The sequence below is a fragment of the Rhinatrema bivittatum genome, chromosome 5 (genome assembly GCF_901001135.1).
Source record: "Rhinatrema bivittatum chromosome 5, aRhiBiv1.1, whole genome shotgun sequence".
NCBI lineage: Eukaryota > Metazoa > Chordata > Amphibia > Gymnophiona > Rhinatrematidae > Rhinatrema > Rhinatrema bivittatum.
Genome location: NC_042619.1, coordinates 30,784,041 through 30,798,134, shown reverse-complemented (window position 1 = coordinate 30,798,134; position 14,094 = coordinate 30,784,041). Strand labels below are relative to the sequence as shown.

Here is a 14,094-nt window from a genome sequence, read left to right as displayed (position 1 = left end):
GGGACGCCATCGTCACAGTTCTTTCCACTCTGCTCGGTTGGGAAAGATAAGGCATCAGTTCCAAGTGCCTCGGATGCTGGCAGGCGGCATTCTCCCTGTCTGAGCAGTCCTCAGCCATACTAGGGTTCTGTCATTTTTCATCATGGTCTCAGCCTCCGCATCAGTCCGCACCGCATAGTGCTAGGGAGCATTGGCGGGGAAGATGTCATTGCACACTCTATGCTTGGTCATGGAGCGGCATGTAGCCACCGACTCAGACGCGTGGTTTTCGGTCCTCATTGGGGCATGGGATTTCTCCCACAAGCATGGCACTCAGGATCGTAGGTGTGTGCCACCATCCGTGGATGGGTTACCACTGCATGAGTTCCACCCAGCGTGCTTTTGCAGTGGAGGGCTTCCAGTTGCCCTCAGCCGCCTGGGCGTGTGTGTGTGTGTCTGTGTGTGGGGGGAGGAGTTTCCCTCCAGGCGGCCACAGCAGGTTGTGTTTCGCAGCCGCAGGACTGACCTAGGACTGCATTTCTGGTCGGATCCTGAGGAGAGTGGACAACGCGAGAGTGGCTCGGGAGTCCTCTACGTTCTCAGCAGAGGAATATGTCTTTCAACCTCTACCTTGTCCTTGTGGAACAGTCCCTGGGGCTCTGTCCGTGAGAAATGTTTTCTCTGATCTGGGCCCCCAATCCTCAGTGGCGGTGGTTGGACCGTCTTCAGCTGAGGACTCACCAGGGATTGCAGTTGCGACCTCCCCTATCTGAGGCTGGCTGCCTGTGGTAGGCTGGTCGCTTCGGCACCTCAGTGATCAGTGATTGTGCCTCAACTCTCCTTCGGGGAATGGCTAGGTCTTTTGGGATTAGGAGGTCCTGATCCCACTGCTTCCCTCTCCCATTTGGAAGGGGAGATTTGGCTGGGTTCCCCTCTGGAACCCCATTGTGCACCCCTTTGAGGGGTGTCCCTCGTTTCTGTTCCTGAACAAGGGATGGCACTCCTCTGACTGGCACCAGGCCCAGGAATAATCGAGAATAGCACTCTCCCTTGCGTGCTATAAGGCGTGGCAGGTCTAACCATTAGGGAGCCTGTCCAGTGACCCTCCAGGTTTCCCCCAGTTTGGGAGTCACCTCGATATCTGCTGGACTTGGTGGGTGTCTTCCTTAAGGATCGCTATCGTTAGTTATTCTTGCCTGCGGGACCCTCTTCTGTCAGCAGTGTTTTCAGTCCATCAGCTGGGCAATCATGCCTTTCACCCTTTTGCCATGTCTATGGCTGAGGGAGTTGGTGGCCGAGTATCCCGCGTGAGAGGTACTGCCCTCTGCTCGCAGTAGTGTGCAAGCTATCCTTCCCCCTTTTTCAGGATCACACTGTCTGCAGACAGAGGAATCCTGAGTCATGCAACCAGGGGCGGATTGGCCTATCGGGGGGATCGGGCATCCCTCGGTGGGCCGATCGCTCCAGTCACGTGGTCTGCCGTGCGCGGCCGTGACAGAGCCGCGCTCGTCAGACCACGTGATGTGTCCTGGGCCGGCCTGGGTGGCGAATACCCAGGCCGGTCCGACATTGTGAATCCGCCGCTGCATGCAACGTTGTCCATTGCTGGGCCACGTGCTCCCTTAGGGAGGGGGAAGTACGTGCACTCTTGGCTGGGGCAGTGATAACGCAGCCGGGTGGTTTGGTACTAGCCCTGGGCCTGCCCTGATGCCCTTTGGGTTTCTGGGCTGATGATAAAATCATGTCCTACCTGGGTTTGCGCATGCGACTCCCTGGCTTTCCGTCTCCTGGTGGAGCCTTCGGGACTTCTCCCCTGGGACAGTCGCTCTCAGTTTCCGCTGTTTCACGAAGACTGAGGGCTCCATCTCAGTGGGATTCTTCCTGCTGGTTTCAGCAGTGAGTTGATCGCTTGGGGTTGATAGACAACCGGGCGATTTGGGCTTGCTTAATCAGCCCTCCGGACTGCCTCCTTGGGTTCCTTGCTCTTTCCGACTTCCGATCGGATTGTCGGGGGAGGGGAGATAAAGCTAAGACACCCATGGTTTAGCTCTGTGTACCTGCAGGGAAGGATTCACCACAATTTTTTCACTTATTTTCGCCGTTCTCTGAACCAATACTGCCTTAGTTTTTTCTCATTCTCTAGGTTGCCCAAAGGGCCTTCCTGCTCCCCTTGTGATCCTGTGACAGGGTAGATGAACCTGTTCTGACAGGCGTTCTTGAGTGAGCTTCAGGCCTATCATCTCCCTGCGCGGGAGTTATGGGCTCCGGTCTATTGCAGGGATTGTCTCTCATCCCCTGAAACCCTTGACGCTGTCCTGCGCAGTCAGCTAGGTCTGATGCTTCGGCACGCTGTGTCTATTCCAGGCCCTGCCGTGGTTTGCATGGGTTTTTTTTGCCCATTCGACCTACTAGCCAAATCTGGGCAGTCTCCAAATACATTTGATCCTTTGGATGTCAGTGGATGACAGTTTCTTTTGTTTTTCGATTGTTTTTTTCACACCAAAGGAAACTGTGCAGTTTTTGTCCAAGGGTCTCTCTTGTTTACATCTCTGGGTCCTTCCTGTATCCAGGAGGATCTAGATCCACTGTTTTTGTCAGGGTTTGCTCATCAGGAACCCTGCTTCTGCTGTTTTCCGTGATGCGGAGTTTGCTTCTGCTTGCACTCGCATCACTCCTCTGCCTCAGGCATCCCTGCTATGCATTAGGGTTTGTGTCTGTCTTTTCTATGGCTTTCTTTGTAGAACCCAACTCTTCTCCAGCCTGCACCCCTGGTGGGTTGGCTGCCTCTCAGGCAAAGGAAGGGAGGTAGTGCTCCAGCACTGTGCGGTTTCCCGCTTTGTCCTGCTCGGACAGCCTAGAGCTAGGGATTCACCCATGTGTGAGGACTACCATCCTGCTTGTCCTAGGAGAAATCAGAGTTGCTTACCTGTAACAGGTGTTCTCCTAGGACAGCAGGATGCTAGTCCTCACGAAACCCTCCCGCCTCCCCTGGGAGTTGTTTTCTCCATGTATTAGCTGTATCATGGACTGAGGGACTCTGCCTAGGGGGGGCAGGGTGATGATTACAGCTGCACGTGCTCAGAAGGGCATGTTTGAAAGTTCTAGATTCTTTGAGATCAAAGTTCCGTGCTGAGCTCCATCTGATGATGTCACTCCTATGAGGACTACCATCCTGTTATCTTAGGAGAACATCTGTTACAGGTAAGCAACTCTGCTATCTGAAGGGATCTAACCTAGCTGTGGCCACCTTTCAGAGCACCTTTCAGAGCATCTGTGGTAGGAATGAGAGATGTGTCATAGAGGCCTAGTACAGGGCAATGGACACTGGATAATTATTTGCAGGCCAGGCAAGACAGATGAAACTTTAACAAAAAATGTGCTTATTTTTGGGATAAGCAGCTTGGAATCTTATCTACCCCATAGGATCTTGCCAGGTACTTGTGACCTGTCTTAGCCATTGTTGGAAACAGGATACCAGACTTGATGGACCTTTGGTCCGACCCAGTATGGCAAGCCTTATGTTCTTCTTTTCTGTCTGAAGCCTTTTGATCAGGATCTGATACAGTCCCTTGCTTTTTTTTTCTCTGTATTTGTGTGTCTGTGTATATAAACCCACACCGCACAAGGTGGCAGCTGTTGATCTCCTGGTGCCGGGGATAGGGGAATTGTTTGGAGGAAGCCTGCGAGAGGAGCGGCTTCACGTGCTGCAGTCGCGACTAGACAGGTAAGGAAGTCTCTTTAGTTTATGATCTGTAGACTTAAGCAGCTGTATATTGTAGATGAGGCAGAGATGCTCAGCCAAGCGCCGGTGAAAAACCTTGCAGCACGCTGCCATCCGCTTGTGCTCTTTCACAGATTTGCCGTTTGCCATGGGGAAAAGCAGCAGCGTTAAGCAGAGCGCCTGAGGCAAAGACTGGGGAGAGGTCCAGCTTTTCACCAGGGGAAAATTCCCCAAACTGCAGCAAACAAAGGCCTAAATGGGTTAGAACAGGAGATCCTGCTCCGTTCTGCTGCCCCAGTCTTGGCCCACGTACAGCAATGATAAATCCTCTGTGGTCAAGCGCGTCGAGATGTTTCTACAGTTTAGTAGGAACTGCTCCCACTTGTCTAGGGTTTATTTCATTCCTTTTACTTCTCCCTAACATTTGTCATACAACCCTTCCCAGTCACCGTGAGAATATATTTATAGGCAAAAAAAAAAAAAAAACCCCGTAGCAAATAAAACTGTATTGCATTACTGCTTTTCGGCAGGGGAGGGTCTGGTGTCTTTTGGGCTTCCAGTGTAATAAGAACCAGCCTCTTGCTGCTAGGCTACCCAATTTGTGAAGCCCACATGTTGTTGGTTTTTTTTTTTAATAACGCCCCGCCCCCTTCCATGTACCCCATTCATCACAGCACTGGTCCTTGGTCAGGGCTGCAGATCATAGTACATGTGCACCCTGAGCCTGACCACTAGGTGTCACCATGATGCGATGGGGCTGAGAACGCTGCTTCTGCAACATCTCTAGAGCCCTCCGTGTTCAGTTTAAACTAATTTTTACCCCCGCCAAAAAAAAAACCCAACCCAATCCCAGTGTATTACAAAAAAAAAAAATTATTAATATATTTTATTTCTTTTTAACTGATTTTCACTCTACTTTTGTAACACTCAACATGCAGAATTTTCTTCTGGCCTCACAGAATTTGCGAGTAGCCCAGACTTCTCCACAAATTCTGGTTCTAAACTATGTTCCTTCACACCCCAGTACAATCCTCCTCCCACCCCCTATTCCTCATTTCTCACCCCCCCCTGCCTCGCTGGCACAAGGGGAGAGACTGAGCAGAGCTTTCATACTTCTGTTCAGTAAACTAAATTCTGTTACGTACCCAGAAAAAGTCTCTCGTTTTGTTTGAAACCGTCCTCTCTCTTTGTGTGTGTTGCATTAAATACTGATAAAACCCCGCTAAAAAAAAATAAAATGAAGAGCCTTGTGTATTCCATAGGCTTCGGGTAGCCCAAGGCATATAAGGTGGGCTGGCACTGTGCCGCCTTGATGAATTGATAACTGTATCCCTGCATATTGCTCATACACAGTGGGGTAGATATTCCATCGGGCTAAGTTACAAGAATATTCAGTGGCATGGTTATGCTGCTAAATATCCGCGTACAAAACGCTGCTTAGCCTGATAAGTGTTATCCGGCCAAGTCTCAATATCACTACTTAGCCGGATAAATAATGCAGTTATGTAACGCTGCCTTCATCCACCCATTGCCCCGCTTACCTTTTCTCACGCTAAAAGATAGACGGAAAAGTGACTTATCTGGCGGCCGCTGAGTTTACCCGGATATTCAGCAGCCGCTATAAGTACCACGTATCCGGTTATCTGCCATTCGAATATCGGGCCCAGGGTGTGCATATATAGCTCCGTGTCCAGGGAGGGGGGAAAGCCTGCGGCAGGCCTGAGTTTTATCTCCTTGCGTTTGTGGAGATGTGGTTTTGATTTTTTCTCTTACGAACTGGCTCAGCTCATCCCCGAGCTGCTTGGTCACCCAGTTTATACAGCAAACTGAACTTGGTAATGCTTATTAATCTTGGATACTTTAGAGCAGAAGCACCAGAACCTTGAATGCTCTGGACATTCTCACGGGAAAACAATACGCCCGAGGTGTTGCTCGCACGTGAAAGGCTTTTCCCCATCTTGTGTCTGTGAAGAGAAAGTTTAGTGCGCCTGGCCCAATGACTAGTTGCTTGATAATTTGCTTATATGTGGTAGCCTGTAAAGCACATGGGTAAGTGACATAAATAGCACTGCTTAGATATATCGTCGTCGGCTGCACCGAGTGTGGGTTTCACTTATTTTTTTTTTTTCTTTAACAGGTTAGGACTCCGAGATGCCTACCAATGGTAAGGACATAGGCAGCGTGGAACTGCTGCTGGGTGCATTTTTGGCAGCCCTTAACCGTGGATATGCGTCCCTGCATGTAAAGCGTTTAGTAAGGGTGAAGGAGACGCCGCCTCCTTTTGCAGTGTCATCGTTTCATTTTTACCAAGTGGCGCACTAGAAAAGAGTGGGGCCCACAGGCGAGTGTATCCTCGGTAAGGCACTGCTGATGGAGGCGGAGCCTGCTGAAGGCCAGGGGGCACGACCCCAGTCCTCCCGCACATGAGGCTTGCAAGCTGGCTCCATTTTATTCAGGGCAGGCTGATCCAGACCTGGTTTTATTCCCTGTGCATGCCTGGTACCTATTGGTTCCCCTGGGAAAAGCCTGACTACAACATTTTGGAGGTCAGAGGTTTTGTAAATAAGTTTACATGAAATGCGGTATTGCCTTAAAATCCTCCCTGGTGTTGGCTCACTTCTGGCTGCCGTCACACAGTGCCACTGACCCTTGCTGCTTGCTAGCGTACCCTGCTGCTGTGCAAGAAATGGCACCTGGCTGTCACCGGGCCTGCCCCACAGACTTTACATTTGGAGCATAAGTCTGAGGTGTTAGAACTTGGGGCTAGGGTTTTCTCATCTGTGCACTTTAATTACTCATCTCTAAACTGCTGCGAACACATGACGCCAAACCAGGTGTCCCGAATCCTCCAGTTACTTCCTCATTCTGATTTTTTTATTATGCAAATAAGAACAGATCTGTTTCTCGAGATGGCACAAATGTCACTTTAGTGGACACAGAATCGGTGTCCTGACAGATATTACGTACAGTGCTGAGGAAAAGTTTTTGAACCCCTTAGGTTGGGTCTGTATTTTAGCACAATTTATACTCAAAACATGGGTAGTTCCTAATCTAAACCCTGATCAGAGACAAACAGAATCCCATTGAATAAATAACTCAGACAAAGAATATATTTTGATTATTTGTCCAACAATAAATATGCTTGTGTGAAGAAGTACGTGAACCCTTCACTTCCTTGAGCAGCAATAATGTCAACTAAACGTTTCCTGTATCTGTTGATCGCCCTCTCACCTCACCTTTGAGGAATTTTGGCCCATACAGAGCTATTTCAGTTCTGTGATAGAGGGAAAGCTTCCTTCATGAGCAGTTCACTTCAGTAGGGTTTAGGTTGGGACTGTGACTTGATCCATCTAAAGCACAAAATCTCTTCCTCTCACATTTCATAGTAGGTTTACTTGAATGTTTAGGGTCGTCGTCGCGCAGCACGACCCACTTTCCGCTCGGCTTCAGCTCACGGGTGGATGGCTTGGCCTTCTCCTCTAGAATTTTCTGACATAAAGCAGAATTCATGGTTCCCTCCATGCTGGCAGGCCATGCAGGTCCTGGTGCAACGAATCAGCCCCACCACCATGCTTTTTACAGTCAGGATGAGATTCTTACTTTGTCAGGCAGAATTTGGTTTTTTTTTGCCAAGCAAAACATTTGTTATTGTGGCTGCAAAGCTCCATTTTTGACTCATCAGTCCAACGAACATTATTGCAGACGTCTTGCAGGTCATGCAGATTCTCTTTGGCAATCCTGAAGCAGGCAGCAATGCTCTTAAAGAGCGGTGGTTTCTTCCTAGCTATCCTCCCGTGAGCACCATTCCTATTCAGCTTTTTTTTTCCTGGTGGTTGGTGCGAGGAGAAGCCTGCAGATGTTGATATGTTAGTCTGGGGTTCTTTGTGACTTTGTGGGTGATTTTGCTCTTGGGGTGATCTGAGTAGAGTCATGGTGGTCTTCAACTTATTCTGTTTGTGGACTGTCTGGCAGCGGGATGGATGGAGTGCCTAATGTTTAGAAATTATCTTCTAACCCTGTCCTGACAGATGAGCATCAACACTGTTTGGGGGTTTTTTTTTGTAGGTCCTCTGAAATGTTTTTGATCCTGGCATGCTGAGTTCCCACTAACTTATCCTTGAAGACCAAACTCAGACCTTTTGGACCTTTAGATAGGACAGGATGCCCAAACTCAGCCCTGCAGATTTATTCTGCAGGGTGGTTTAGTTGTTATGCAATTATTTAAGCAACTGATTCCAATTAGCCAATTAATTATGCTAAAGAAATTAGGAGTTCACTTGCTATTTCACACACACACACACACAGTAATTTGAATTAATGTTATTGTTCCTACTTTGTACATTACTGTGTCTCAGGAAACATGCAGTAGTTTAATTAATACCCTTCTTATTGCATAAGGAAAGGACTGGCTTCAATTAAACAAGGGTAGCATGGTAAAAGCTAGTAATTCTCATTATACTTTTTCCTCAGCACTATAGAGAGATTGGCTTGTATCACTCGTAGGAATCCTGTCCGTGACTTACCTCTGACTTTAGAGGAAGTTCTGTGAAAAGTCACACATGCTTTAGATCCGGTGAACTATCATTCCAGCTTTAATGAAAATGTATGACGGAACGGAGATCTGGGTTAGGGGAATGGAAATTCTTACAGAGCATTAGATCAGATCTTTCTGAAACCATAGCACTGGAACATATGAAACAAAAGATCAGACAGGATTAGTAAAAGACTGATATATCCCTTTTCCTGCATAGTTTCCATTCTGTGCCTGGACTGAAGGCCCTTCAAACAGAGCGTTATTTGTATCTGTAAGGGGTGGGGGTGGTGCTTTTTGTATGAACAGGCTGACTTCCGAAGAACATTAGAAATAGGGGACCGCTTAAAAGTGTCACACTCATTCCATAGCAAACTGGGGAAAGAGCTTTTAGTGTAGGGATTTTGTTAGTTACAGTGAATGGTCTATTCTTATAGCTGCAACACTTGGAGCCAGGAGTTCAGATCTCAGTGAGTGCACGGCTCGCTTCACCTCTCTCTGCCCAAACTTAGGGGAATATTTACTAAGCCACGATAGGTATTTATCACATGAAAAATAGGATTTATCATAAGGTAAATGCCTATTGCGGCAATATTGCGTGATATTTCACTCAAAGTATCACAGATATTTTAATGAGTTGCTTTGCATGCATAAGATTAGCAAATGCATGCAAATCAGCTCATTTAATAACTATTTTTATGTAAATAAAATAACTTGGCTTCCCTCAAACGCAAGCCATGTTATTTTCCAGAAAGTTAGCTACAGCTCAGGCTTGTAGTTCATTTTCGCTGAGGGCCACCATAGCCCTAAAGATCCACCAGTGTTTGAAAGACCTCTGCCCACCCCTCCTCCTACTCCCGCTGCTTCTAAAGGTGGCCCACAAGTGAAAAAATTCCAATAAAGAGATTTTAAAGTCACGTTGCAAAGCCCCACCCACTTCCCAAACCCCCATTTCCCCAAAAGGTCAACCCCCACAATCCAAACTCAAAATGACCCATGCCCACCGCTGCCCCCCGTGACTTACAGTTTGTCCCTTATGGTCTAGTGAGGTCCAGATTATTCCCTAGGCTCCAGCCTGGCAACTCACTGAATCCAAAAATTGCTGGCTGACCGGGCCCAGCTTTTGTTCTTATCATGTGATAGAGGGTAGCCAGCGCCATTTTGGATTCAGCAAGCAGCCCTATGCTTGGGCATTGGTTGGATACTGACCCAGAGGTGGAGCCCTCCAGCATCGTTTGCCACACCCGCTGACCGCTGGAGATTGAGCAAGGGATTATTAAGCCGGCTTGACCCTGGTTATCTTCTAAGATGTTGAAACATCAGGATCCAAGGTGGTATGGCTGCAGTGCTGTTTGTAAATTATGCAGACACAATAGGGTATGAAATATGCAGGACTTCTTGGGTTTTGCCCTTATGGGGCCCATAGGGCATCCAAGAAAAGGATATGAGAATGTGTATCTATCTTGGCTACTTAGCCACCTGACAAGTTCTCTTTTAACATTCCTAATAACTCAATTTCTGCTGTATAAATGCAGGACCACGGAGAAGTCTCCAGGTCTGTATTTTTAAGACCCACAAAACAAAATCACCATTAGTGATGTGAGAAGGCCGCAACAGGGGCATGAATGTGGGGAAGATGCTAGCAATAGCAACCTGAGATCAAAGCAGCAGAGCCTCCCTGTGACGTGGGCCAAACAGGAAGTGGAAGGAAATCATTATCTGAGGCGCGTGCATCGAATGTGTGTTTGCTGGGCACGTTAAATAGTAAACACTTAAAATCTTACGCCTTGTCTTTCTCTCACACACAGGTATTTAGATCTGCGTCATTTTGGCTCGGTTCCTCACGGAGGTTTTGGAATGGGATTCGAACGCTATCTGCAGTGCATCTTGGGAGTTGACAACATCAAAGACGTTATTCCTTTCCCCAGGTTTTCTCATTCCTGTCTTCTGTAGCGCCGTGAACTCTTTCTTCTGGAACCGTGCACCTAGACGGATGGAAGCAGCCGTCAGAACGAATGTTCTCAAATCTCCAGGAGTATTGGCTCCAGGTCCATCTTCCTTTCGCTCCCAATGAGCGTGGATAAAAGCCGGACCCTCTACTGCCGCCTTCTTCATGCACCGGAATGCTGCTAATGATCAGAAGTAAAGCTTCGAACCTTCTGCTTCTGGCTCCTATTCAGAAAAGGCCTCCGTCCGCACAGCTTGGCGTAGAAGGTGGGATGCCGTTGGCTAATTGCCCCATGCTGCATTGAGTCTGGCCCCCTTTGGGCTTCTGGCTCTGCTAGCAGGTTGTAAACCAATCTGCTAAGTGTGGCGATCCAGTTTAAAAAAAATAAAATAATTCCTTTTTAAAATTTAGCAATCAAAGTGCTCCCTGCTCGCTAATTCTTTTTTTTTTTTTACTATAGGATATAAGGGAGAAGTGAGGGGAATGCCTTTGGGAAGAGACACTTTCAAAAGAGTGGGCAAACTTATTTTAACCAGAGCCACATTACTGGGCTGCTGTCTCCACCGGGTGAAGGGGATCCCCTAGCGGAGCTCCTTGGAGGGTGGGTAGTCCCTGGAAAATGGAATAACGGAGAAAACAATAAAAAATCACACACAGCTGCTGCTATTTTCTGAAATCTCTTCATTTCAGTACTGAAAGATGCACAGCCATACAATAATACAGTTCTGAAGTCCTGTATAAGCAGCAGGTTATATCACACAGGTACAGTGGCAAAAATACCCCAGGGGCCTAGTAAGAGGACCAAAGCAGCACTGACAGCGGCAAAAATGCTCACCGAGTCCCTGTGACAAAAGGGAGTGCTCCATCCTGGTAAAAATGCTTGCTGAGGTCTAACTCCTTCAACAGAGTCCTCTCTTTAACGAGGCTTGGGCTCCTCCCTCTGATAATGAGCCCAAGGACAATGGAAACACCATGGGATGGTAATGAGCCTGAGGACAAGTGTGGGAGCTCCTTCCGCCGATTGGTGCCTGCAGCAAATCAGAGGCACCAATCGAAGATGACATCGCCACTGTCATGGCCGCCATCCTCCAGCAGCCTGCCTGACGTCAGCAAAGGCCCAAAATGATGCACTACTGCACGTGACTTCAGGAAGGCCACTGGAAGAAGGCTGCAGCGGGGCCAGAGATAATGGAGAACTTGTTTGAGGTTGGCAGGCTGCAAAATAGGGGGATATGGGCCGGTTGTGGCCTGAGGGCCATAGTTGGCCTGCCCCTTTTTTAAAAATGGACCCCTGAATCACACCAGTCATCCTTATCGAGCAGCATAATATTAGACGTGCCCACAAAACGTGGCATGCAGATGCTGAAAATAAGATACAAATGCTGGGAAAAAGACTAATTTAAAAAAATAACATTTTTGAAGAGAGGGTCGTATATATGGGTATATCTGGAATATCTCCAGGATATATATATAATAGATTTTTATATGAATAATCATAGATCCCATTTTTTTTTTCTTACCATGACGTACAACGAGCAATAAAATGAAGAAAGGTAATTCTCCCTCTCCTGATCGTTCTTGAAGTAGCTTGTCTGGAAAATATGACCACAAAACCTATACAAATGCTCCAGAACGCAGCAGCCAGAATCCTAACCAATACCAACCGCCGTGCTCACATTACCCCCATCCTCCGAAACCTACATTGGCTGCCAATAAAATATAGAATTCTACATAAAGCTCTCACTATAATCCACAAATCCATACACAAACAGCTCACACTAGACCTTCAGACCCCTCTCAAACACCGCTCTTCCGAAAGACCCATCAGAGAAGCCTATAAAGGAACCCTTCAAGTCCCACCTACTAAATACACCCCTCTAAAATCCACCAAAGACCGCTCCTTCTCCACAGCAGGCCCTGTCCTCTGGAACAGACTTCCGACTGACCTAAGACTGGAACCTTGCCTTCACACCTTTCGAAGAAAACTGAAGACTTGGCTTTTTCTCCAAGCCTTCCCCTAGTCAAAATGCCACTTCGGACTCAGCCCAGGGAATGAGATAATTACTAGTCTCATAACCCGTCTTATATTATTTATATGTTACTAATTCCGCTCTACCTTTCTTCCTGGCTACTTTAGCCCCCAAGTTCAATGCCCTTGTTATATGTAACTTTGCTTGTTTCAGCCTTCTTGTTTTTTGGTTACTCTTGTTAATCCCCTAAGTTCCATGTAAACCGGCCTGATGTGAATTCCATTCGTGAAGTCCGGTATAGAAATATATATTAAATGACCTCTTCCTATACATCAAGACAGTTAAAGCACTTTGATCATTTTGTTTGTTGCACAAATCATAGCTAGAAAGAAATTAATAATAGTTTAATAATAGTCTCCTGCAGGCTCTCTTTCTCCCATGCACTCTTTCTCCCACGAGCTCTCTCACAATCACATGTGCTGTCTACACAGACACACACACGCTTTCTCTCACATGCTATCTCACACACACTTTCCAGAAAATACAGGCTGCAACAGACTCCTCTTTGGGCCTTTACAGCATCAATCACCGCCTCTGTCTCTTGTTTGTGGGGCAGACAGTGCTTCTGTATTCAGCTATGTGGGCCTGGCCAGAGCTGCTGCTGCGCCTGCTCCTCTCTTCAGCCGCATGGGTCCACCATTGCTTTTGCACCTCTAGTTAGCAGGCAGGGTCCTTCTGTTTCTCTGAGCCTTGTGGTCTCAGCCATTGCGGCCTCTGAGTCCTGCTTCCTTCCAGCCCTGCAGGTCCCATTCCTCCTGCTCCTTCCAGCTGCAGCGATTGGGCCGCCTCCTTCCCATCCACATGGGCCCATAACACCCTTCCTTTTCCAGTCCCACTGGGCAGGAAGGAGTAGGCCCAATCGCCGTGGTCCTGTCACCAAGAAGAGTTCGGAATGTTGCTTCCACATCTGAGCAGGGCTCTGTAGAGAAGTAATAAGGATGATTTTTGTGGACTCTTAAATAAAATATATAATCAGTCCTTTGCACTGATGGGTGGTGGTGCTTTCACTTTGACTCTCTGAAGCGTAGTCCGGGTCCAACCCGGGCGGCGTGGGAAGAATGCACATCTTGTCCCAGCAGTGTCTGCAGATAGAAACCCAGAGACGCACACTGCAGCAGACCGGACAGAATATTTTGGGTGAATTAAGATTATTTTGCAATGAAGGATTTCAGTTTGCTTGGGAAGCCTGATCCTGTCTGTAAACACTGGAACCCCACTCATCATGCTTTGTGAACAAATTGGCCTTGATTAATAGTAATTAATGTTTATCTGGGAGCTAACATGCCCTTGCTGTGAGCTGGGCCTCTGTAAATATTAGTTTTTTCTTGTGTTCCTCTCCAAGCCCAAGTCACAAATTTTGCACTGCTTGTCAGAAACGAATTCTTTATACAAGGAGAGTTTGGAATAAGGTTTCATGGAGGCAGAGCTTCATTTACCAACTGTTTTGAAAGGGTGACAGCATCTACCAAAAACTATGCTGTTGTGGGGTGAGGGAGAGGGAGGTTAAGTCTTAAAAAAAAAAAAAATGATTGTGGTGGTGCTTACAACCCTAAAACGTGTTCTACATTTGCATACAAGGGTTGGTGTGGGGGAGAGGGGAGTTGCTTCTAAAAGTCTACTGTTTGCCCGAATGCCTGTACAAGGCTGGAAAGTGTTTTCTCTGCAGTGCTTCCCACGGTAAAAACACACACGCCATCCAATTTATACTCATAAGAGGCTCGTACAAAATAAAGTACTGTTTGTGTTAGTACAGTGATAGTATCCACTTCCACAGAGGCCATCGTTGTTAAGGCGGCAGCAGAAATTGTGCAGAAAGCGATAAGAATGGGCTGCGTCAGATAGGAGAAAGGTAAGAGGCTGGCTATGGGCTATAGGCAGTAGCCAA

At 47.4% G+C, this 14,094-nt stretch overlaps 1 protein-coding gene across 2 annotated transcripts in view; it reads left to right on the top strand.

The window, feature by feature from the left end:
- NARS2 (asparaginyl-tRNA synthetase 2, mitochondrial) overlaps nucleotides 1-11,906 on the top strand; it is a 116,823-nt gene extending 104,917 nt beyond the window's left edge. The window contains exons 11-13 of one of the 2 annotated variants that reach the window (XM_029602208.1): nucleotides 3,606-3,703; nucleotides 5,838-5,864; nucleotides 10,040-11,906. In XM_029602208.1, the coding sequence (XP_029458068.1) occupies nucleotides 3,606-3,703; nucleotides 5,838-5,864; nucleotides 10,040-10,184 (270 nt within the window). In that variant the 3' untranslated portion in view covers nucleotides 10,185-11,906. The remainder of the gene's footprint in view (nucleotides 1-3,605; nucleotides 3,704-5,837; nucleotides 5,865-10,039) is intronic. The other variant, XM_029602207.1, reaches the window with a different exon arrangement.
- The last annotated feature ends 2,188 nt before the right edge of the window (nucleotides 11,907-14,094 follow it).